This window comes from Ruditapes philippinarum, unplaced genomic scaffold, assembly GCF_026571515.1.
Source record: "Ruditapes philippinarum isolate M1 unplaced genomic scaffold, ASM2657151v2 ctg11787_1_1_1_1, whole genome shotgun sequence".
NCBI classification, from domain to species: domain Eukaryota; kingdom Metazoa; phylum Mollusca; class Bivalvia; order Venerida; family Veneridae; genus Ruditapes; species Ruditapes philippinarum.
In genome coordinates, this window is record NW_026860697.1 from 890 (window position 1) to 28,783 (window position 27,894).

Sequence of the window (27,894 nt, forward strand, 5' to 3'; positions counted from 1 at the left end):
TCTAAATAAGTTTTTAACAAAAAAAAAAAAAAAATAACAATAATTTAATAAAAGTGAAAATTCCGCTTTAGAGACAACATTATCTAATATGCATTTATGCCATTATGATTATTTTTTATAATAACTGATTATACAAAAATAATGGTCATTTATTTAATGGAGTTTTTTAAAAATTATTCTTATCTTTAAAATACACAGTTGAATACTAACTTATCACAGTATATGGATTGTTTTAGAATAAATGTACTTATTCTGTTTCAATATTGAACATGAGGAATTGCCTCTAAGTTATATTTTATAACAAGAGCTGTCGGTAGGACAGCACGCTCGCCTATTCCTAGAGCTTGATAGTTAAAGAGCCTTGATAATGTAAAAACAAAATTTACAAAAGGGCCAAATTTTTCTTTATACTTAAAGGTCTTGGAGAGAATCCTATTATGCTCTCAAAGAAGTGTATAAAATTTCAACTTGTTTTAAAGCCAGATGTCAATGGAATAAGAAAATATCTGTTAACGTAATTCTAAGTCGAAAAAAGGACACAATTCTGTCAAAATGCTTGATAGAGTTACCTCCTCCTGTGTAAAAGTTGGGGGCATGATGGTGAACAAGTGTGCAAAGTTTCAAAGCCATATATCAATGGCCTTTGAAAATAGTTGCGTGGTACGCATACTTTAATATAAATTCTAAGTAAAAAATATAGGTTAAGGGTATGATGGTGAACAAGTGTGCAAAGTTTCAAAGCCATATGTCAATGGACTTGGAAAGCATCCTGTAACAATTGTAACAATGCTACAGCATAAACCTTTCATAGGGTTACATAGATGTTACAAAACTGGTTACATACTTGTTACAAAAGACTGTAACATACTTGTTACAGCATTGTTACAAAAGGTACACGAGTTGAAAGTGAAATGAAAATTTCACATAAATTATAATTGTTACAAATGTTACAGCTTGTTACAAGTGTTACAGCACAAACCTTTAAAATGGTCAGAAATCGGAATAAATAGGGTTACACAGATGTGACATGTTGGTAACATAGTTGTTACAGTATTGTTACAAAAGTTACACCGGTTGAGAATGAAATGAATATTTTGTACTTGTTACATTTGTATACATGTACTAAACATTTAAGTATGGGACGTTACAGCGGTCATGTGTTACATTGATGTTACATACATGTTACTTAGCGTTATTCTGGTAACATATTACAAGCGTTTCAATAAATTGCGCCCATTTTGTGTTATCTAAGACACTGATGGGGCCAATGGACAGACAGACAGACAAGCACCACACTTAATTTACCTTCAGGCATATAGAAAAAAACTTTTAAAACTCAATTTTTCTTGCATTGTAGTATTATAATATAATTATGTTCTATCCTATAAGTCCACATTTAATTTGATAAACATTGTACATGTAATGACAAAGGCTGATAAAAATAAGACAACTCCCTGATTCATTTATCATCTTTAATAAATATACATAGTATAGTATAACACATTTGAGCCGTGTCACGACAAAACCAACATAATGGGTTTGCGACCAGCATGGATCCAGACCAGCCTGCGCATCTGCGCAGTCTGATCAGGATCCATGCTGTTCGCTTACAAACTCTATAACAAGTAGAGAAACTGATAGCGAACAGCATGGATCCTGATCAGACTGCGCGAATGCGCAGGCTGGTCTGGATCCATGCTGGTCGCAAACCCATTATGTTGGTTTTGTCGTGACACGGCTCAATTTTGTAAACAGAAGATACATTTAGCAGTTAAATATTCAACACTCATATTTTCTATCCAGTTTATCAACATGTTTTTATATGTTAATATAATTATTGCAAGCATCCATCTTATTCTTATAGCATGGAATGTATATTGTTGTCCATTGTAAAGATATAAGTATGTGCATAATAAAAAGAAAATTATGTTTGATCCAAGACAAATCATAGTATTTTCTGAAAACAACTTTGGAAGAAGGACATTTTTTAGACACATAATTTTGACAAAACTAGCAAAAATATGTATTTAAATTTACAATAAAATCTCCAATAGCAAAAATCAGTTACAGAATACAAACACATTTAATTTGTTTAAAGCTTGTAACAATTTACTTACTACTAGAGATAATACAATACTATAAGTACATAACCAAGTAACTGTTTGGTGTAACCTGTCCTACCTTACCAAGCAATGCTGTACAGCTGGGAAGTCTTACTGACCATACCAAGAAATGCTGTACCAGCCATACCAAGCAATGCTGTACAGCTGGGAAGTCTTACTGACCATACCAAGAAATGCTGTACCAGCCATACCAAGCAATGCTGTACAGCTGTGAAGTCTTACTGACCATACCAAGCAATGGTGTATGGCTGTGCAATTTAAACAGGTATACCAACTAACCAAGCAAAGTTGTACAACAGCTGTTATAAATTTTTGTTGCATAATTTCAAAATTTTGATATCAATGTCTATCACATTTACCCTTTACCTGCTGAATTTCTGATATGGACATGTCTGGCTTTCATTTTTAGAATTGACCATTATCATTATTTGGTATATCATGATGAAAACTTTAAGATATTTAGCTTACAGTATAGAGCTTAGAGTGCACAGGTGCACACCTGGCTGGTCTGGCTTATAATGGTGGCAATAGCTAATTACAAGGGTCCGCAAATGAATGAGTTACTTTGTATTTTTTGAATGAAAAACCATAAAGCCAAAACAAAAACTACCAACACATGACTAAATTTTCTCTTTGCGCGTTATCTCAAACAACGTAATGGTGGACGATGTGTTCGTACTTTTGTTTCAAGAAGGTTGAGAGCAACCAAGCAACTCTCACAAATAAATTTCAGCACAAGTTCATCACAGAAATTTACCAATGTATTGAAGTTTAAAGGGATTCAACTGAGGTTCAAAAGTCTTAAAATATAAAATTTGAATTTCTTACTTAGTTTGGAAACTTAAAACAGAAAGACATATAAAAGATTATTAATAAATATATTCAGAAATGAATTGAAAATCTTATTTTTGTGCTATTCATAGCCTGGTTTGAGTGAAAAGCCAATGCTTTAAAATTTTGGGTCAATTTTCACAACTAGAATGATTATTCTGTGAAAACAGAATGTCTGAATGAGCAAATAATCTGAAATATTGCACACAAGTTATTGATCTAGACCTGCATCAAATGGAACATCAATCTCAAAAAATTATTTTCAGTCTTGTAATGTCAAAAAACCTCAGTGGAGTCCCTTTAAGAAGACATGTGTTACAAATATTTTAATTTAAGATATTATGAACTCTTTAGATGCCATTCAAGCAGTCACAAATTACTTATCATAACAACATAAACAGACCTTTAATGCAGGCAATAAATTCTACATGAAAAAATAATTGTAAAATACCATCTTTCTGAAAATGAAGCTTCTCATAACTCTGTGAAGTTACATTATATAACATAAATAAATTAAAAAATTATTATGTATTTTCATGTATAAATAAACAAATTGAATGACAATAAAATATCAACAATATCACAAAACTGTAATGTTATGTTGCACTTCTCCCTTATCAAAACAATAACAACAGTTAAAGCGTATTTTTCAAATGTTGGGAAAAAAACTGCCCCACCCACCCCATATCAAACTGCTAATCTATATAAAGAAATAAAGTAGTTCTATGCTAAGATACACAGAGCTAGGCCAGTCTGTATATTTCTACAATATGCATATAAAGTTCCATTATGTTGACTGCTTGATATTGTTGTTCTTTTTGTGATTTTTAAAGCTTTATATAAGACAATTCTATAAATTAAATTAAAGTAATACTAGAATATTAAAAATTAGTTCAGTAGAAATAAAAGTTAAAGCAGTGATAGCACTTTATCAACATTAACGATTATATAAATCTTGGCACTTAATTTGACCAATTAAAAGGCCGAAACATTGATGTTTAACAACACACTTTAGGTCCCAAGCACTAAAATTTTAATTTTCCCTATAATAAAGTTTTGACCACATAAAAATGGTTAATAATGAAGATACAAACTCAGTTACAAATAAAATGAACAAGGTTTACACATATACTGATTACTGGTTCTTTGTTAAAAAAAAGACTAATTTCACAGAAATTAAAGTAAACAAACATGTACATTCTGTATGAGAACTTTCTGTATGGGAGTCTTCATAGAGTTGCCTTATTGAAAACACTTTGACATGTACATATGCAGTTAGACTATTATGTTAATTACAGCAATTTCTCACTGAAAAAAAACAACAGTCAATATATTTAGTATCCTAACACTGATATGTAAGTGCATTTTTATCTTCTGAATTTAAAGCATCTAGATCTGTAAAATAAATCTTCAAAATAATACAAAAATTAAGACAACATTATTTAATATATAAAACAAACTAGAAATGTGCCAATTCAACTGATTTGTCAGACTAGGGACAGACAGTGAGACAGCATGACAGAGGGACAAGTGTAAATCTATATGACTCCAGCCATAAAAGAGATGGGGGCGAGGCATAAAAATATACATACTGACAAATATTCATAATCCAGGTGAAAATTTGAGTGCAAGATATGACAATTTTTTTTTCTTGTTTCATCACCAAACTTCTAATCCAATAAAAAAAGGAGTAAAAGAAATTTCCAGATATTTTGTAAAGCATAATGTAATTTCAGTGGAAAGTTAGTGACTTTGGCTATATCAAATCATTTATTATGTATACAGTCCCTAAAAAACACTTATCCCAACACAAAGAACAAATTTTCATTAAAACACAAATGTGGAGGCATTCTGCTGAAACATTATTTCAAATTAATTAAAATTCATGGTTTTATAATACACAACAAGTTTCTAATTTCCAAAAATAATAGTAAAAAGGTCTGTTACAATGTCAACATTTGATGATAAATTTTCAACTGTTAATTCTTCCCCAAACTTTGTGCTATAAAAAATAAAGTTTTTTTTACAACTTTAATTTACCTAAAGCTTAACAAAGTATTTTAAGAAACATTTACTCAAATGACCTAGTTATGATAATGAATTTTTCCAAACAACAAAATGAATACACATTTGTCAAATATTACACAATAAATGACATTATAAATGCATAGCAAATAAGACATTATAGGGTCATCCACAATATTGCTTTCCTTAACACAGTTCCAGGTTTATACCCAAGTATTTATGAACAATCTTAGAAACAAAAAGATACAAGATGGTTTTAATGAAGTAATGCAATTCTTTCATATGTGATCATAAAGATATGGTCAAAGAAATGAATGGCTTAAAATAAAACCTCGAAAAACAGCTTGAAGTTGTTGTGACCGATGATAAAATAGCAGAATTTATAGCATTCCTACAAAATCATTATTGTCAAAATGCCATCAATTATAATTTATTCATCAGATCATTGATAAAACTATAAAAAGTGTCCATAGGACACATAAGCCCGAAACTTCTTCCTTTGCCTTTCACAATGGTATACATTTGTATTTACAATTTAATATTTTAATCAGTGTCTCTGTGACCTTGACCTTTGACCTAAAATCATTAAGGATCATCTATTGGCTATGAGAAATGTCAAAACCAGGTTACATAAACCATTGCCTTTTCTTTCTTAAGGTACAATTACACGTTTGTATTAAGGCTTCTATACTTTGATAAACTTGCAAATGCCAACCCAGCAGATGTACCTTTAAGATGCATATTCCACTGAAAATAACATAAGCTACAGTTTTCATAAAATGATTAATAACCACTGAAGTTAATGTAGCTGTTCCTAGCTACACCATTTATTCATACTTTCAAAGCATTTTCAGTATTTCTATCAGCTACATTTGTAGAAATGAAAGCACCATTGAACACAGTGATGGGTAAATACTTCCATGTTTATTACACTTCACATACACATGTACACTTCTCACATGATATACGGATTTGTAACTCCAATACAAATTTATAACCATGACAACAAACTCCCATCCAGTCAGACAGACTCAAGCTTGCATGTTCACTTCAGGCAGTAGTCAGCCAATTTAATTGTCATTCCAAAAAACAGAATCCAGTCTCTTGAGCTTAAGGGGGAGGTAACTCTTAATTGACTGCTAAAAATCATGCATGTAAGTGTTTAGAGAGCTACTCATCTTCACCTATGAATGAATAAATGAGGGCCACGCACACACACAGTATGACACAATTACTCTTATTACCATTAATCCATAAATTTGTGTTATATCACCAAGATGGAGGTATAATTTTATTAGTTTGTCCTTTTAACACAGCTGGAGGTTGAGAACCACCAAACCATGACATTTTCCACTGTAAAGTGTCTCGTATTAACTTTTGTTCTTCAGGAGTAAAACGTAGGAGCAGAGATACTGCCTTAATCAGTTGTATTGCCTGAAATATAAAGAGATTATTTATTTATAAACATTTGACAACTTATCAGATCAAGGTTATATACATGATTGTATAGGTTTATATTTATTCAAGTTGAAAAATTTTTGTTTGTTTGTTTCATTTTATGCCTTTTCCCAACAGTATTTCAGTCATATAGGCGGGTAGTTTCGTAACCATCGTTCCTTGAGAGTTACACCAGTACTAGACTACCTTCCTCCACGCTAAACAACCAAAAATCTCCTGGGGATCGAACCCACGCCAGAGGGGTAACTGGATTAGAAGTCATCGACTCTAACCCCTCGACCATAGAGGTGGTAGTTGAAAAATGCAAATTTTTACTTAGCCAAGGGCAATGACTCTACAAATACTGAATGAATCTGTTTGCAAACCTCCATATGCAAAATTACACATGCTGATCAATATTAAGTCAAATACATTTTGGGCTATAAGCGACACAAGTTGAAAATATTAAATTTTTACTAAGACAAGGGCAATAACTCTGACAAAACTAGATTAATGCATATGAGAAACCCCAGGTGCACAACTTAATATGCAGATCAACGTTCCAGTAAAGTTTGTTGACACTAGCTCAAGCACTTTTAGTGGTTCATGTTACACAACATGAGAACAGACAGATGCACAAACGGACATGCAACCGAATTGAGGATAAAGGACCATGTTAATTGTTTTTTTCTTTTGTTTAATATAGGGAATGATCCCTTCCTCTATTGTCCTCACAGATAGATGGCCCCCTATCGCTATTCATTTGTCTGGATTAGAGTTGGGCCACAAAAAAAAAACACTTCAACTCTGAGGAAAATGTACACAATGGTTATACAAACAGTAATTAATAAATTGATTCAGATGAACAGATTTATAGAATGGACTCACCTCATGTTCTCTACTCAGCATGAATTTCATAACAACATGTTTTAGATACTGGAAATTAATGTCTTTTTCTAGATGCCGAGTCTCAAACTCACGATTTCTAAACTGTCCATTAGAAGCAAAGGCACCTGTGAGGCCAGCGGGGCCTCGTGAATCTGTCACTGATATTGTTGCATGAGAATTCGGAACACCAAAGGATATCCTTTCTGAACTAGATTTATGTTGATTATGTGGAGAATTGTCACCGAGAAAGAAATCTTGAGTTCCTATAGAATTATTTATTCCATCAACTGTATCCATCACGGGGTCTGTAGGAACAGGACTACGGTCGTGAGAACTAATCCTACGTGTTCGAGTGGAATGATCACTATGATGTGTTTTTTGTGTAAGGGAATTTTTACGAGGTAAAGGCGGAGTCAATGCCGACACTTTAGGGTCAATTGGTTCATCATTAGGCAAAGATTGAACTTTAAGCTCTCGTTGTAACGTCTTTTTCAAATCATTCAGCCTTTGTTCCTGTTTCTTTAATGCCTGAAATAAAGTAATAAATGATATTCTAAATGTAACCAGACATGAATCTTTCTTACCCCCATTATTAGTCAAGAGCTGAATAAAGAAGCCAAAGTAATCAAAGCAAAATCAATGTGAGTAAGATGGGGGGGAGGGGGACTTTCCAATTTTCTTGCTGCTTGGAAAGACATTCTAATTTTTGTATGTGAAGATGCAAATAAGTAACACTTTTACTTAGTTTTACTGAAGATACATTTCAAAAGACAAAAAAGTCATACTTTTTTCTCTTACCATTTAAATTCACACTAAAATTCATTATTCCCATCTATAAACCACATGAATTAACATAAATTATTTTTGATAAACAGTATGAAGAGTGTAGAACTAAAATGTCACCTTATTCTTCTCAGCTAGCTGTTCCTCTAATGATGTTACTGTATCTTCTAATTGTATAACCTGTTCATTACTAGCAAGATGACCTGACTGGAAATCTGTCAACTCCCCTATCTGTTTACATAATATATATAATGATTTCAATAATAGCTTACTATATATAAACAAATCTTTAGTAGTTTCCAAGTACCACAGCTTAATCGAGACACTGATAAAAAATCTTGTTAAAACATGGCTAATTACTCATTTTACAAAAGTCTGTATAAATATACTTGTATTAAGATACATATAACAACTACATTTTTATTTTACATTTTCCAAGGGCAGTTAATCCAAGCATTATTAATTACATTGCATTTCTTTAATATTTTCAAGTATTTATAACTGGTGCTGCATTCTCATAATAAACTATGAACATCTGTAAACAAGATGATAAGCTGTAAAAAATTTATACTATGAAAATATATAATCAAAGAAAAGCATTTCTTGATATGATTCATGCTAAAACATTTTGCAGTGTTAATCCTCATCCGTTAAGGGCAACGACTATGAATAACCAATTCTGATAGAATTCTAGTTGAAAAGGGGCATAATTCTAAAAATAAAGCTTTAAGAATTATGTCCCTTGTCTTAAAACTGCACCTTGTCATGATAAGGAAGTATTACAAGTTTCATGTTACTAACTTTAAAAATGTTTGAAAATTAGCCACATGACAGTTTTTGCATGAAAACAACGCAGCCACACAAGGGTGAAGCAGGGATCATAATACCTTGACTTTTTCTTCAAAACAGATAAGTTAAAATATAATTAAAATTTAATCCTCCTTTAAAAAGTACAAACCTTTATTTCTAATTCTTGACATTTATCACGCAATTGTTTTTCGTTCTCTTTGTGAGATTCAAGCTCTGCCTCTATGGTATGTTTCTCGTCTTGTAATGTTTGCTGTAACGTTGTCAGCTGTTGCGAGAGTTCCGCATTCCGTAACATAAAATCATCCTTGTCTAGAAAATAATACATAACCATCAATGTAGGCTTACTTAAAAGAACTCCACTGAAGTCTAAAAGCCTAGAAACATACTGTAAAATTTTAATTTCTCACATAGATGAATTGGGAACTTAAAATAGAAAGATTTACAGAAAAATAAGAAATATGCTCAGAAATATATGGAAAATTGTATATTTTTTGGGGTATTCCTAGCCCAATTTGAGTAAAAAGCATTGCAACGCTTTTCAATTTTGGATCATATTTCACAATTAGAATAATTAGGCTGGAAAAGCATATTAAGCATATGACCTGTAATTTTGCACACGTGTCACAAGTAAAACTGGTCTAGACCTACATCATATAGAACATAAGTCTTGGAAAATTCTGCATTCTGTTTTGACCCTCAATGCATCAAAGGACTGGTGTTTTTGGAATCCACACTCTACAGGAAATATCAGCAGACACTGCATCCAGTATACCAGTATAATTTTGAACCACATGTATTCCACATGGTTGATGTCAGAATGGAGAAGGTTTATCCCGTCAACGAGAAAGTGTATCTTGGCGAGCTTTAGCCAGTTGGTATTAAAGTAAAAGTAAGTCTGGTACAATACCTTTATTACTCTCCTGTAGTTCTGATATTTTAGATTTGGAACTATGTACAGCTTTGTCAAGCTTCTCCTGGGTCAGAATTACCTCCTCTTGTAAAGACTGGGCGTGAGTTTTTGCTTCATGCAACTTCTTCTCTTTATCTTTTACATCTTCCTCAAGTGACTTACATTTTGTTTGTAAACCTTTCATCTCAGCCTATAAATAAGAACAAACATTTATCATACAATTACAAAGCCGTCCGGTTAGCTCAAAAGGTAGAGAGTTGGACTGTAATCAGGCGACCCAGGTTTGATTTCCTGACAGTGCAGGTCATCGTGATTGAATATGAAATTCTTTCTACTTTCATTTGTACTGTACCTCTACTCTGGCATGTACAGAAGTTATAAGTTCCTTACGAAAGTAAAGGTAATTAGTACTGGTAAACTGCTTGACAGCATGCCCAGAAACTATGCTGTGGCAGAACTGTGCTCTGGTTAATTCAATGTGGCTTACTGCCATGATCCGGACTGAAAATTACCAACACTACCACAATCATACATTAACATGTTTCTCTTTATTTAAGCCTCACCACCCTTAATATCTTATGGACTTGTCCATCTTTCAGTCTGGATGAAAACATTCATCATTTTTAAGGAAAATTTAAAAATAATGAATAGTGAGCAGTGAAGATCATGATTAGATGGCACAGATGTCCTGGCAGATTTTGGTCTGCCATTGTTTCATGAAAAGATTCAGATGCTTATTTAAATAAACAACTGTTATTACCTTGGTAATCCAAACAAGTATCTTACAAAACAGTTGTTCAAATAGAAACAGGGATAACATTTGCAATTCCACTAGTATAGTTAGTACATGCATGAAAAGAATAAAAACAACATTTTTTACATTAATATTTCTAAAACAAGTATACCTGAAGTTTTGATAAATTTTCTTCCAGAGATTTGACTTGTTCTTCTGAATTGCCAAGTTTATGTTCAAGATCAGCTATAGCCTGCTCCTGTTTGTGCTGATGAAAAAAAATATTCACAATTTATTTTTGTCATTTTGTTTATTTTATTAGCAAAAACATTTTAAACTAAATAAGAATGCAAAATATTATGGACAGTACTTAGAAATAGCACATTTTTCATCATGTAACAACCTTTACATACACAATATGTAAGTTAGCTATATTAGTGATAAAATCTCAATGTACAAGTAGTATCCAAATTAGACAAAAACTATTATTAAATTATATTGTTACTCATATATAGAAGATATTGAAGGAGTGTAGTAAGTTCAATAAAGAATTTATTGAACAAGCTGAATAAAGATATATTATGCAAGTCTCCGTTAAAGAAATTCAGTAATGAACTTACACAAAATTGATATAATATTCTATTAATCACATACCTAAAATAAAGACTGTTTAAAGTGAAAAAGAATAATGTTTCAATAGGTGCGCCAAATGTGTAACGCTAACATTTAGCACATCTGCATAACGCAAATGACATCACGCCAAAACATATGCACTACCGTTTCGTTCTGATGTTTTTTTTTTTAATTCTAGTAAACTTAATACATGGTGTTGTTCTTAAAATAGTCACTGCATACTTTTTTCACAAGCAAGCTTAAACAAATAATCTTCAAAATACATAAAGCATTGTATATACTTCAGAATTAGGTGAATTTTGAACTTACAATCGTGTCTTGAAGTTGCGACTTCTCCTGAGCTTTACTCAACTCCAGTCCCATCAGTTCAGATTCCACTGACGTTAACTTGGCCCGCAGATGGGTGTCTAAATCAACCTTCTCTAACTTCATCTTCGACACTTCTGTCTCCAGCTCTAATCTCTTCAATAACAATATGATTTTATTAGACTAGTATACAATACTTTCCCTTCCTGGTAATAGAAAATAAGCTCATTCATCTTTAATATAACAAACCATGATTCAAAGAAAGACATGTTGGTACAAATTTATGATTTCAATGATACAAATACGACTTGCCATCTAAATAAAATTTCAATACTTACCCAACAAAGAATCAATTCCCTTTTTTAAATGCAATTTACATCTTTATAACTGACCAATCAGACTTGTTTTATATGTACATAAATAACTGCATATCTGAACTAAAAACTGGGCCATATCTTATAAAACTGTTTTTAAAGTTCTAACATATTTTTTATACATTTCACCTTGGCAACAAATAAACTTTTTTCTTCAGAATTACACTGAAACAAACATCCAGAGGAGGAATATCCCCCAGAACAAAAGGGAAGCCGTGGCCTGTTGGTTAAGGTGTCTGCCTCTCAAAGCAGGGATCATTTCTTTGAACATTACTCAGGTCATGACCATGTTTCCCCATACAACACTAGTACTGGTTAGAACCCCCAACCCTAACCTATAACCTAACCCTAATCTTGGGTGATTAAATACAGAACTTGTTTCCCAACCAAGCTAAAATGCATATGTTTAAAATAAAACCCGTTATACAGTAGTTCATGCATTAGTAAGTTTTAATCCTAAACATTAAGGCTATTCTGTGCTATTATATCTTTTCTATACCTTTTATAAGACAATCAAACTCATTTTTCTAAACTGAACACTGCTATTGTCTTAGAACTAACCTCCTTTTTAAATCTTGCTTCTTTTCTGGATAACAGATCTACTTGCTGTTGTACCTCTTTTTCTGCATCCTTTAGTTTCTTCTTCAAATTTTCGATCTTAAAAATTAAAATTACATTTTAAAACATTTTTTACGCATTCAATTTTTGTCTAGCTGTTTAACAAAATATTTGCAAGACAACATATAATTCTGAACCACCGTACTATAGTGACTATTCTCTACAAATAAGTCAAGAAATCAATGGCATTAACAACTCCTCACACATAAAATCTATGCATGCAAAATATGAATGGAGAAGAAAACATGCATTAATGGATAAATTCTTGTGACCAAGCACCTTTGATGCAAGTTTTTTGTTTAGCAGCCAAATGCAATGATAGCCTTCAGACTTAATAAAATCCCTCGATAAGAGGGCTCAAGCTTTAACATTGTTCTTGTGAAGCACAAGATGTTAATGTTAATGCACCAAAAAAGGTACATAAAATTAATGATTATTATTAGTTATATTACTGACTGAGTTTCAATATGAAATCAATGGAACACTGTGTCATAAACTATTTTCTGGAGAAAAATAAAGTACGATTGAACTTGAATAAGACAAAATAAATTTTAGTATAGATTTGGTAACTACTTCAGAACACTACACTATTGATGTTAGTCAATTTAGATAAGATATATAGACATCAAGTAATTGTTAGTCAAACAAAATATTGACATCAAGCAATTCTGAATTGTACCTCGGTCTGCATGTTCTCTCGCACAGTTTCTGTATACTGTTTGGCCTCGGCCAACTCCTCGCTGTCCTCCACAATCTTACCATTCAGATGTGATATCTATATGGAAGTGAAAATATATAACAATAAATAACTAGAACTACCACTATCATGGCTTGAATACCCCCGCATACCACTTTGTCAGAATCAACAGTGGCCATTTAGAGCTCAAGGACAACCTCCCTGCAAAATCTGAGGTTATGCCAGTGCATTGCCAAGTTATGTATTCTACATGCTTCAAATGTGAAAATGTCAAAATCAATAAATTGCAGACAGGACATTCTTTAGCAATTTAGAAGAAAAGCTTTTTTTTGTCAAGGTCCCTGTGACCTTGACCTTTGACCCAGTGACCTCAAAATCAATAGGGGTCACCTTATAGTCATGATCAACATCCATGCCAAATATGAAGACTGTGGGTCAAAGGAATCTTAAGGAGTGGACAAACTTTTTGAAGTCAAAGTCCCTATGACCTTGACCTTTGATCCAGTGACCTCAAAATCAAAAGGGTCATCTACTAATCATGATCAACATCCATGCCAAATATGAAGACTGTGGGTCAAAGTAATCTAAAGTTATTGGGCAGACAAACTTTTTAAAGTCAAAGTCCCTGTGACCTTGACCTTTGACCTGGTGACCTCAAAATCAATAGGGGTCATCTACTAATCATGACTAACCTCCATGCCAAATATGAAGACTGTGGGTCAAAGGAATCTTAAGTTATTGGGCGGACATGCTTTTTGAAGTCAAGGCCCCTGTGACCTTGACCTTTGACCTGGTGACCTCAAAGTCAATAGGGGTCATCTACTTATCATGACGTACCTCCATGTCAAATATGAAGACTGTGGGTCAAAGGAATCTTAAGTTATTGGGCGGTCAAGCTTTCTGAAGTGAAGGCCCCTGTGACCTTGACCTTTGACCTGATGACCTCAAAATCAATAGGGGTCATGTACTAATCATGACGTACCTCCATGCCAAATATGAAGACTGTGGGTCAAAGGAATCTTAAGTTATTGGGCGGACAAGCTTTTTGAAGTCAAGGCCCCTGTGACCTTGACCTTTGACCTAGTGACCTCAAAATCAATAGGGATCATCTACTAATCATGACTAACCTCCATGCCAAATATGACGACTGTAGGTCAAAGGAATCTTAAGTTATTGGGCGGACAAGCTTTTTAAAGTCAAGGCCCCTGTGACCTTGACCTTTGACCTGGTGACCTCAAAATCAATAGGGGTCATCTACTTATCATGACTAACTACCATGCCAAATATGAAGACTGTGGGTCAAAGAAATCTTAAGTTATAGGGCGGAAATGAAAAAACGGACGGCCGGACGGACAGACAGCCGGACAAGCTGATTCCAGTATACCCCCCTTACAACTTTGTTGTGCGGGGGTATAATTATTCTTAAATTACCACTTTCTTGCTTATACCATTCACATAGAGATATCTAGGTAATGAGAAAACATGTCTCACTAATAAATACATTAACTTTTAAAGCAGTTTTTCTTTGACAATTCAATTTTAAAATGATACATGTAATTCTTATTTAGAACAATAGCTGTCCGAAAACAGGGTGTTCGAATAAAGCCTCATGTCCTGACAGTAAGAAAACGGGCATATCACTGTTAGTTGTAACTTTCATGTCTTTGTACCAAGTAACATTTTGGTTGAAACAATATCAAGTGCTATAATTCATTTATAAAGTGGCAATATACTCATCCAAAATAAAATGAGTGCCAAGTAAAGGTTATAATTATTTTACATTTTGATATCAATTTAAAATATATTTTTGCCATTCATCTTTATATAAGCAATAAAATGAATATGGTGAGTACCTGGTCTTCCAAGTGAGATATCTTTTCACTCCATGATGATTTGATCTGTGACAGCTGTTCCCTGGTCTCTGTTAATTTCCTTTCCAAGCCATCTCTCTGTAAAGCAATGAGGAATCATATAACCACTTTTAATTAATCAATCAATTTATCATAGAACAACAAAGAATCTTGTTATCAATTTAATTAATCAATTAATTAATTATAAAACATTCAACACAAAAGGTCAATATAATTGTGTTATTACCATAGTTATAAGGTATTTAAGCCTGAAAAAAAGTTGATCATTATTGTTAAAAGTTGAAAAAGTTATCAATTATAAATAATTGAACATATAGTACATTTTAACATAGACAGATTGGTCAGTTGTCATAGCATAAAAGAAGTTGTTATCCTTTCAAAATAAATATAATGTGTCTACATATCTATCTACACTCATCAGAATGTCACTGTAATTTTTTTTTACCTCTTTCTCAATAGCTACAAGCCTGTCATCACCAGATAGAGTATTGTCTTGTTCCCTCTGTTGTAACAATGATAACCTATCAGCTAGCTGTTCTATTTCATCCTTCTGTTCTTGAATTTGTTGATTTAGCTAAAAAAATAAATGTTTTATATATTACTCTTATTCCCGTCAAGTTTTGACAGTCATGTGTCTGCATATAGTTCCTTTATTATCTAAACTGGATCCATGGGAGTTGCATACTATAAGGATCTTACACTGGCTATCAGTACAGACTGGAATATCTGGCACGAAGGTAACTGTGTGCGGCAGTGACGAGGTTCTGTCAAATTCCGCAAAACAGTTATCCAAAAGCTAGATATTTTTGACTGTGACAAAAGCGATGTTTGATTCTTTTTCTTGTATATTAAATATTAATCATATTTCGGAGAGAAATCATGTAAGCTATTATTTTTACAGGGCGTCAAGTGAATTTTGGTCCAAAAAATATAGGACTTACCTCTGAAATATAGGACCGTTTTCCCAGAAATATAGGAATATATAGGACAAGAAAAACAAAGAACTTTTGAACTTAAAAACCTCCTCCTCCACTCACTTCACTCTCCTTTCATTTACAAGTTACAACAGGTATAACAACTTTCAATATTTCAATAAAATTATGACAATTAACAAAATGACATACTTTTGACATACATATGTGTCCATTCATATGATAATATATATACTTATAATAATCATAGTAACTGTTGAGCTTATTATCATTTAACCAGGAATACTAACTACATTGGCCTACTGTAACATACATTTGACAACCTGTTTGATTAAGATGTTTGTGTTGCAACCATAAAAGGTCAAATGCTGCTAAATTAATCATACTTCTGCTTCTTGGAATGAGATGAATGTGTAATACATCTTCATTAGGTAAAGCATAAGTAAGATTTGGTAAACCAACAGCAGTACCCAAGATACCTGAACTTTCACTCTCTGCTGTGTTTAAACATGCACTAGGCTGTATATTGAATGTTAGTTTGGTCTGTTTTATTGAAAGAATTTACTCACTTAATTTCTTGTGTTGTGACCATTTCACAAGGTGAAGTATTTTACTTATTCCACTATTGTCACATTTGATTTCTGTCTTACAACAGGTAACAACTGTCTTCCTAACAATATAATCTAAACTACCTTTAACACACCATGACTCACTCAGTAACTTTTTTCAATTTGAATTAATTTCAGTTAACCACCATTCATGAAACTTTGTTTTATCCTTAGGCATGTTTACCCTAATGTTAATGATATACTATGCTCATCCTTGAGTAAAATATTTTAGTCACAGAAATTTATTGAAATCCATGAAATTTTAACTTGAATAAAACAAGATATGTTTGTAAAACATGTATGCCCCCTATCAGCAGCCAATTAGTCATGTGATAAGGTTATTATGCATGACTTCTGACCCAGTGATCAAACAATTAATAAGGGTTATAAAGTATCTACTGGTCATGACCTTGACCTTTGACCCCTTGACCCAAAACTCAATAGGGGTCATCTGCTGGTCACGACCAATCATCATACAAAGTTTGAAGTTCCTAGGCCTAGGCGTTTTTAGTAAATTGATCAGAAACCGTTTTTACCTACAAGGTCAATGTGACCTTGACCTTTGACCCCTTGACCCCAAAATCAATAGGGGTCATCTGCTGGTCATGACTAATCACCATGCCAAGTTTGAAGTTCCTAGGCCTAAGGGTTCTCTTATTATTGATCGGAAACCGTTTTAACATACAAGGTCAATGTGACCTTGACCTTTGACCCCAAAATCAATAGGGGTCATCTACTGGTCATGATCAATCACCATACCAAGTTTGAAGTTCCAAGGCCTAAGGGTTCTTTAGTTATCACTCGGAAACCATTTGGTCTTCGAAATGGGGGCATAAAAATGAAAGAACCATGTATAGGAAGGTGCTATCTATTTAACAGGTCAAGTAAAGTTAAGCTTTCCTTTAAAAAAAAACCCTATAGTGTGAAGAATTTTAAACATTGCATATCTACCTTGTGTGAAGTCAAAACATGTTTATTTTATATTTATAAAGAGACTGTGTAGCAATTATAAATATTTTCTAATATCAAATTTGAGCATAGAATATCTCAACCTGAAACAGAATACTTGTTAAAATATAGGACAGCTTCACCTGCAAGAATGTTTGACTTCCCTCAAACAAATCCAAAAGGTAAAACTGGACTAGCTGGGCTGGGCAGGGTCGCTTGCTACACTTGAAAGAAAGATGGATTTTGAAGTAAATGTTGCACATATACAAACAGATGACACAAACTGCTTGTAATATACAGTACTGGTTTTGCTCCATAATCCAATATTTCTTGCTTACCCTTAAATATAGGAATTTATAGGAATTTCACAGAAATATAGGAATTTTCATGGAAATATAGGAATTTATAGGAATTACTCCAAAATATAGGAATATATAGGAATTTATAGGAAACTTGACGCCCTGAATTTTTATATAGCACCTTTTTCTTATAGTAGGGTATGGATTTACAACTTCCTTCAGAATAATAGAATGATGTCATCCTATGAACGCAATTCTTTCACAAAAGGCGCATGGGAATGATGTCATTTAAAACACCTGTCTTACCTTAAATGGGGGGTTGTAAGACAGGTTTGTTTTTTCTAATACCTATGTTAAAAGTAGATAATCCTGTTTTATATGCAATAAAATCTTAGACTAGCTTTGTTCAAAGCTTAAAGGCACGATACAAACAATTCACGCATTTAAGGTTGAATTTTATACTACAATAATCATTTTGACATGAATATGTAACAGTAACATGTCTATACATACCTTGTGTTTTTGTTGATCTGAACTGTGTATCAATGTCTGATGGGCGCTCTCTAGTTCTGTAAACTTGCTCTGTAGACTAGAATATGCTGATGATTTCTACAATAAAACAATATATTTTACCGGGCGTATAACACTTCACTACTAATATTACCATCAAATAATGACAAAAAGTGTCTGGCCTATAACAAGACAATGATTTACTTATTTGAAGACTGTGAAATTTACGCTCACATTTTCTTCAGTTAAATTATTTTCGCTTTTTTATGTTTAAGAATCTATATTCCTTAGGCAAAGTAAAGTTAATTTTGTAAGGAAAGCCATTTAGTGCTCTATAACTGACATTTATTTTGAAAATATTTCATTCCTTAAAATTACAAAAACCTTTGGTGTTTCCACAGTACAAGTTTTCATCTGATTAACAATAACCTTAACATGACCAATCCACAACACAGTATGATCACAGGTCTTAAAACATAAATTGACAATATGTTAATCAAAACATTCAAATGATAGAAAATAGCCAATACCTCTGATAACTGTGATTTAACATCATTTAGAGACTCCTCAAGTGTAATTCTTTCTTTTGTTAAAGCACTCACAATTTTTCCATGGCCAGCAATTTCTTCTTCTAAGTTACATCTGCAAAACAAAACATTCTTTATTATTGCACCTCTATTGAACTGCGAAAAAAAAAAAGATTCCTTTTCTTAATGTTCACATGGCAATTTTTTTATTGTGTAATTTATTTGAAGCTATTTTCTTTCTTTTTTCTTCGCAAGTCTTAGAAATCCTGAAAAATTATGGGAAATGTACTCCACTGTAACTATACAAACTTGCAATTTTTAATTTGCAAATTTTTTTTTTTAACATAACAATAGGTTTTTGTTTAAGGAAACATTAAAGCAGTCCTGCAATTTAACTTCTGAAGATATTAGATAGTCTATTTGAGATATCTTAAAAATAAACTTAAATAAATCCACAAAACATGGGACATAAAATCAAAAAGTACATGTTTTGTCTTACTTTTCTGATTGCAGGGATTTTACTTTCTCATCTAATGATGCCAAGTCCTTGTTATTCTTCTGTAGCTCTTGTAACTCATTCTGACATTTATCTAATTCTTCTTCTTTTAATATAAGCTGAAATATAAATGTCAGGTCATTTTTTTTCATGGGACATTGTATTTTTTTTTTCATATTTCTAACTTGCATTCCTGGTATATCATTTGGTTTATTGACAACCCTTCCATATGATAAAAACTAGAGGTGTAACGATTCATCGATGCATCGCGATCTGCCTTGTCCTCGATGTATGCATCGTAATGAAATTACAAATTCCAATTTATTGCGATGCAATACATATTTCACCTCCCGATGTATCGATATAGCGTGAAGTATTGCAATACACTAACAATATTTTCCAGGAATATAAGGACAAACGTATTTTTTGAAAGACTGAAGAAAGAAAAATAGCTCGGATAAAAACAATGAACAAGCGCGACTATTATCATATCATCGTTGTCATCTCGTTTCCACATGTCCGCAATCGTTTAACGGTAACTAACCAAGTTTTATCAATTCCATATAAATGAGCTGGTGTTCTTTGAACTTGTTTATAATAAAAAAAATAATAAGAGATCTATGTGTTTTGAAGAAAAACAACCTACAAACATTAATTTGTAATTTAAAATAGTGATGATGACAACATTCCCATATGATATTCGTCACGTATTTATACTTTCATTTCCGTTGACATCATTTTCCCGTAAAAAAACCCAAAACAAACAAACAGAAAATTTGTAGACTGCAAAATATTTAGAAGGAGAAACTATAGCTAATTCTCCCTGGTCATATAATTCACGAGTTTTGGGAACATTGTAGTTTTTGGGGAACCAACAGACAGTGTTGTATAATGTGGAAGACCGGACGTGGAGTGTAACTCAAAATAAAATACACTGGGGTCGAGCACAAATCTTTCGAGAAAAATGATTTAGTGTAACTGATAAACTGTTATTTTCACAGTTGTTGAGCTAATTGTAAATCACTTGTTACTATTTTTTCACAAGAAAAATTTTCAGTGTTGTATTGTAAGACTACAATTGTTAAACTGCCATTATTACAGTAGAGGACTTTATTGTTAGAATAGTGGGTATTAATTTGCTGTTATGGTATAATTAACAATACCTTTAATCATTAAGTAATCAAAAAAGTAAATTGCTGAAAGATCAAAATCGAATACCAAGTTATAACAACAAGTTAAAAAGTTTATTGTTTTTGTGTTATTGTAATAGTTTTATATTATATTCGTAATTATGCTGTAAACAAATGGCATTATTTAATGTACTAAGTCTAAAAGTCAGTATCGGGATACGTATCGCATCGCAACATAAGAATCGCAATATGCATCGCATTTCTTCAAAGTATGCAATACATATCGTGAATTGCATCGTTTTGAAAAACAAGTATCATGATATGTATCGTGACAGAAAACAAGAGCTGTCCGTAAGACAGCGCGCTCGACTTTTTTATTGCTTGCCAATAAAAAAAGTTTTTGCAGTAAAAGGCAATACAAGAATCTCTGTATTTTTAAAGTGAACTAGTTGTTTGATACCCTTGAATATTACAGCAATGTTTATATGACATAATTTATGGTAAAGTGAACAAGTGGATAGAATGAATTTTTTAGATTTTTTAAGTTTTTTTAGTGCTTGCCTATAATACAAAACATTGACAGTTAAGGGCCATAATTCAAATAAAATCTTTGACAGAATTACCTTCTCCTGGACATGTTTGGGAATCATGATTGTAAACAAGTATTCCAACTTTCAAATTAATATCTCAAACAGTTCAGTCAAAAAGTGGACTGGTACTAAAAACTTAACCAAGATTCTAAGTCGATAAAAGGCCTTAATTTTTAAAACAAATCCTTGACAGAGTTACCTTCTCTTGCGTACAGATGGGGGTAATGATGTGAAATAGCATTAAAAGTTTCAAAGCAATATCTCAAAGGGTTAAGGCAATAAGTGGATTTTACCCATATTCAATGTATTTTCTAAGTCAAAAAGGGGCATAATTCTGTCAAAAACCTTGACAGAGTTATGTCCTCTTGTCTGTTGATGAAGGTCGTGATGGTAAACAAGTATGGTCAGTTTCAAAGCAATACCTCCAATGGTTTTGAAATAAAGTGAGGTGGTACAAAAAACTTAACCAAGCTCAATACACTTTCTAAGTCAAAAAAGGGCCATAATTCTGTCAAAAACCTTGACAGAGTTATGTACTCTTGTCTGTAGATGGAGGTTATGATGGTGAACAAGTATGGTAAGTTTCAAAGCCATACTTGTAATACTTCTGAAATAAAGTGGGGTGGTACGAAAAACTTAACCAAGGTGTGACGCCAACGCCGACGCCGGGGCGAGTAGGATAGCTCCCCTTTTCATAGAAAAGTCGAGCTAAAAATGGCAATGCACAGCCCTAATAAAAACATTTATGCATACAGGGAGTTCCCAAGAATTTAATTTAAACGCTACAATTGTGATACGCCAGGGAGTGGGTGCCGGAGGGGACAATGCGTTAAAGCGTACAAGTTACTAACCAGGTTCAAAATTTCCAACTTATTATATAACAAACTTACCATATGTTTAAGTTTGCCCATTTCTTGTGTTTTAAATTGTTGCATTTCTTCTTTTTCTTCTTCTTTCTTGTAATACTGTTTTGTCATAGACTCTGCTTCCTTTAATTTTGCCTCTAAATCCTGTTTCTCCTGAAAGTATAATAACAGTATTTGGAAATTGTTTGCAATTCTTTTTAGTTAATCGTCATTTCTCTAACTTTATCATCAATTCTTATAAGATCATCATCAATTCTATAAAATGTAGGTTATCATACCACAAATTTAGTTCATTGTCATAAATTTAGTTCATCAACATTTCTATTCAATTCTATTCAAATATATTTATTATTAATTCTATTTAGTTCACCATCAATTCTATTTAGTTCATCATCAATTACATTCAATTCATATGATCATCAACTGTATTTATCATCAATTCATCACTAATTCTATTATTCTTGGTTTTTCATCTTTTCTATTAAATTCATCATCAATTCAAATAAGTTCATCATCAAATCCATTCAGTTCATCATCAGTTATACTTATCAATAATTACATTTAGTTCATCATCAATTGTTACAATTCTATTAAATCCATCACCAATTTAAACAAGTTCATCATAAAAACCATTCAGTTCATCATCAATTATACTTATCTTCAATTAAAGGGAAAGACAAGGTTAGAATAAAAACTTGATTTCAGAAAAAGAATACTATAAATAATAAATCTGCAAATTTTCTGCCGCAAAATAATAATATTAAACGAATGATAACACAATTTAAATCGCTAAATCACCGATTTCTACAAATCAGTAAGCGCGGCCATGTTTGTGTATTGGCCGTATAAAAACAGGTGCGCGTGATGTCATTTCCCCACATCTTTAGATTTATGATAAATCTAATTGAATCCTACGGAAATATTAATATAATAAAGTATTGACCAGACAATTTTATTTTTACAGGAGGTGTAGAGGAGATTTTTATGGTTCAAAATACGTAACAATATCCAAAAAAAAAAAAAAAAAATAAAGAAACAAAAAAAAATCAACGTCTACCGGTCGCACCACTTCAGGCCAGTGATGCCCGTTACTCCAAAACAATGCTATGTTCATTAAAGTCTCATCTGAATGTAATTAAACAATATTTCACAGATTTAATAAAAACACATGTTATTATTTAACAAAGTTTCACAATCAAATAATGCGATTAAATAAACAAACGCACCAACGAATAATTGGCTGTCAATTATTGAACGGCGATAATTATCACTATTATAAAAATCCTACTAAAACGTGTTCTTAATAGTACATGTAATTAAAAATTTTGCAGTTTGATTCTGACTTTCAAATTTAAAGGTGTGATAATTGATGTACACATTTCAAAAATATAAGCAACTCTTTTGAAAAGTAAATTGTTAACATGTCTGTCAACGTATGATGCTGCGCATCGTAATCGTAGCCTAAATATTAACTGCAGGCAAAACATTTTTATTGGCTGCTCAAAATCTAATTTGCATAATTTATTCACACAATTGCTGGTCCTTACTACTTATGCACTGTCCCATTTTGATTGTTCCTAATTTGCACCAAATGTTCCTGTCACACTGTGTACTGACGATTTTTATTGCTCCTTGTATGCCTCTGTGCCGACAGACCTTTTGATCATGTTGCCCTGATTGGTTAATCACCCTTGTCAAATATTCTAATGACGAAATAGACATCTATTTTTTTTACGCTTCATCAGTGAACTGAATGACCTTAGGGGAAATTAAGTTCCACACCTACTCCAATTATACTGTAAATTACAGCATGTCATAAAATAGCAACACATTTTTTTTCAGTTACCAATAATCATTGTAGATATTAAGTAGATTTATGATTTTTTGTTTTATTGGAGTAGAAATGAGTATCTGTGTGGGAAAGAAATTGGGTAAGTAGATAACGTGGAAAAAAGCTATAGGGAACTGGATAAACCCGAGAATATGCGTAATTACAGGGAATGGGCAACCCGTTGCTGTTGGTACCAGTTTTGACTGGGTGCCTAAATAACCTAACGGACAGTTTTGTTTTCATACGATATTAGTCTGGCTGCCGATTTTTCTGCGCCATTCTCATTTTTAGCGTCAATGGCGGAAAATCGCGTCCTCAGCAGATCTCTGCATATTGGATTTAGTTGATATTTTACCTGAAAAAAAGATACATGACCGGCGATGTACCCTATTCGGACAGCTTGTCTAGCGACAATTAAGTACAAAATAAAAGGATATATCGTCAATTTGAAGAAGTTTCTCATAGTACCCAAATTAAATTGATGGTTTATCTTTGAAAATTAAGCGGTCATTGCTTAAATCATGTGGTGGGATCATCAGCAAGCTTGAAAATCGGACAAATGATAATTAATGTCGCGGCGTCTTCAATTTAATTAATTAAAGCAATTCAGTTCCATAATTATGATGTTTTCATAAATAATATATAATGTACGCAATAAGATTAATAAGTTCTTCATCAAGATATATTTCAGTTGTACCAGCGTGTACACCTATACCGGAAGTGGGTGTAACACGTCACAATCTCGGTCTCGTCTGTCTCGCGAGAATGACAGAACGCCAAAATGGCGACGCCCATGAACTTATTTCTCAAGTAAAAAATAGCGTTTTAAAACACGAATTTCTCACTTATAGGGTTGATGTCAACAGAAAAACTGTCATGGTACCTCTTTTTAAATGATGAATATTTATATTAGACAGACATCAACCCATCCATTCCTATTCCTTTAAATTTAGTTCCTCATCAATTCTTATTGGTTTGTCATCTATTCTATTGAATTCACCATGAATAAAAATAAGTTCTTCATCTAATCCATTCAATTTATCATCATCTTAAGCATTCAACATATGCTAAACCAATGCCACCTAATATTTAACTTCATCTCCTTCTTTCCAAGCTAAACAGACACAAAAGTTAGTCAAGATACAATGTATAAAGTTAAAGGAAGGCCAAAATGACAATGTACCGGACTTAACAATACATACCTTTTCTTTTTGTTCAAGCTCTAGCTTGTAGGTGTCTGATAACTTTATCCTGCTAGCTTGATACTGTTCATTCAACTCTTGTGTTCTCTTAGCTAATACTGAAACATACAACAGTTAATAATAGATATGACTTATCGGAATATACAAAATATTTTTACAGTGAAATATTCAATACAAATCCACCAAATCAATTACAAATAAAAATATTTGGAAGATTTTTACATGTCTGCATAATCTTATTAAATAAGAGACAAAAAAGGACAATCAGTCATGTATGATTCTACATTGAACTACACAATTCAATAGATAGATCATGGATCAGGGTTTTCATATTTATGTGAGGCAACAGATGTGCCAATCAAAACAACCTACATGTATTTGACCAAAGGTCAAAGGGGATATTTCAATCAATAGGATGAAAATACAACCAATTTTAACAGCATTTTAAATGATGATATGAATTTCCAATCTGTTTATACTGAAAACTCTTGATATAGATATTGTCTCATGAGGTTATGTTGTTACCAACACAACAGAAAGCAGATCAACATGATTTTTTTTCAATTCAGTGGGTATGATAGAAATATAAGAAGCACATTTTAATTAATATAAACTGTCACATAATTATCAGTCTTACAAATACCCTCAACAATCTTAAACATGTAATGATGTATGTACAATATATACACCAGTACTTTGATTTTAGTGATATACACAAAGTAATTAGCCATGCTGACATAAAGAGACTTTGATCAGTATGGTATGGAATGGTAAGGTAAGGTATGGTATGGATAGGGTATGGTATGGTATTGTCTGGTATGATATGGTCTGGTATGGAAATGGCATGGAATTATGTTATAGTATGGTATGTATGTATGTATTTAACTTTATCAGACATCAATAACTTATACATACCATCTTGTTGTTTCTCTATGTAGGCCTCTAGTTTTTCAATCTTTTTGGCATTGTCTTTCATGGCATTTACATACTCTACAATATAAAACAAAGGTTATAGCAAAACACATTCAGTTATATTCTACTGATATGATATCAGAAAATGCTTAAAACATTAAATTGTATAAACAGGAACAATCCCTTCAAATTACATTAAGAGAAATCACTGTCCGTCTTTTACAACAGTTTCCATATGAAAACAATTTAAAGATCCCGTACGTTAAAATTAAGGCTGTTACCACACTTAGGTGAAATTTTATATAATTTTATGTATTTAATTATGCTTCTAAAACAATTTTCAAACATCGAAGAATATGTAAAATATGTACTGTACATATTTGGCCACATTATATGTAATCATTAAAATATATGCATTCAATTCTTATTGAAAAATTTGACTTAGACTTTCTAATTACCTCCCTTTATTAACATGAAAATGTTAATTCAATAATATCTTTACAAACAATGCTTTTAGGAACTTACAATATTGATAAATCTTCATTTGAGCATTAAATTTATGATATAAAACCATAAAAAAATTGAGTTACAGGAACTTTAATGTTCTTTATATATGAAACTAATACTTTGAAATTACCGGAGTTCCTAGCTTCCAGCTTTTTACACTGATCTGTCCTCTTTTGAAGAGCTACTAACAAATCTTCTTTACTGCTTAGATCAACTTTTGTCTAAAACATAAAAATGAACACATTTCATAGCAGTGGTGACAAAAATGATCAGAAAACAATCATGCAAAGGACACAACATATTTGTATGAACAGAACATGTAAAACATTTAAAGTATAAAATGAATTATATAAAAGACATTCAAAGTTTTTATTGATTATCAGTATTTTTGAAATAAAAACGCAACCATTAAAATCTCAGGTGAGGCCCAAAGGGTCAACACGCTTTTATATGATTTATTTTTTTTTTCTGTCATCCAAAATTTTTTTTTGGGGTTTCGTCACTAAATATGCTTCGCACTGAAATAAATGACACTTACTTCTTTGTTACAATTTTTTTTTTTTTTTTTATCTCAGGGGTGGGTTTTGTCTGGTTCCCTCCCATTATTACATCAATGTATAATATTATAAAAAATTTAAAATTATGTTGATGTTTTTTTAAAATTCACATTTTATGCAAGTTTTTCACCATACAAAGTAAACTTTATAAAAATAAAAACCAAATATCTGTTAGAGGAATGGAAAAGCTATATTTCGGTCATTTGGCTCTGAGCTGGACTACCTGTATAATTAAAGCAGAGCATGAAAATCTTTTCCTTTATTATAATATTTTGTGTGTTTAGAAAAAAACCCGTCTCTTATCATCAAAGATTTTATTACTATTTTTCTTTTTGGTTTAACTTTTAGGTCACACTGGCACTGTAAACATCATACCCTGCCTTTAAAGCTTTAATAGAGTAGGAATATCTGATTGGCCCCTCTGTGCATAATTTCAGGCATGAGCTACATGTAGCTAGTCAAAGTCAAGCTTACCTTGAACTTTGACCTTTTGATCTCAAAATCTACTACTGACTCATGACCAACTTCTAGACCAAATGGATAAAGCATTCTCTAGTTACTGGTTGGACAAATTTTCAGTGACCAAGGTCACTATATAGTGACCTTAGCCTTTTGACCTCAAAACCAGTAAGGGTCATACACTTGTCAAAACCAACCTCCACACCAAAACTAAGGGCTGTAGGCTAAAGTTTTCTTTAGTTATTGGTCAAACCAGGAAGACGTGAGGTATGGACCGACCCCATTACAGTATGCTCCCAGTTTTTAAGTGTGGGCATAAAACAATGAATTTAACAATAGTTTCAGCTATTAAATAATTCATATATGGACTGTGGACACTTTCCTGGACATTTTGTAAATCATTTTGTTAACTTGTAAGTTGTATTGTAATAATTCAAAAATACGAAAATCAGGATATGAGAAAATCTTAGAAATCAGGCCA

The 27,894-nt window shown here is 32.3% G+C and overlaps 1 protein-coding gene across 1 annotated transcript; it reads right to left on the reverse strand.

The window, feature by feature from the left end:
* Window positions 1-1,458: 1,458 nt before the first annotated feature.
* On the reverse strand, window positions 1,459-27,503 carry LOC132713096 (golgin subfamily A member 1-like). The gene is made up of 19 exons (XM_060695566.1): window positions 27,429-27,503; window positions 26,528-26,618; window positions 25,894-25,968; window positions 24,979-25,076; window positions 21,970-22,098; window positions 19,363-19,478; window positions 18,867-18,978; window positions 18,340-18,435; window positions 15,485-15,613; window positions 15,022-15,117; window positions 13,151-13,246; window positions 12,415-12,510; window positions 11,483-11,635; window positions 10,713-10,808; window positions 9,805-9,997; window positions 9,046-9,206; window positions 8,208-8,318; window positions 7,305-7,832; window positions 1,459-6,413 (listed from the first exon to the last, which is right to left on the reverse strand). Exons 1-19 carry the CDS (start codon window positions 27,501-27,503, stop codon window positions 6,249-6,251), a joined length of 2,616 nt encoding a protein of 871 aa, XP_060551549.1. The 3' UTR covers window positions 1,459-6,248.
* Between the last annotated feature and the right edge of the window lie 391 nt (window positions 27,504-27,894).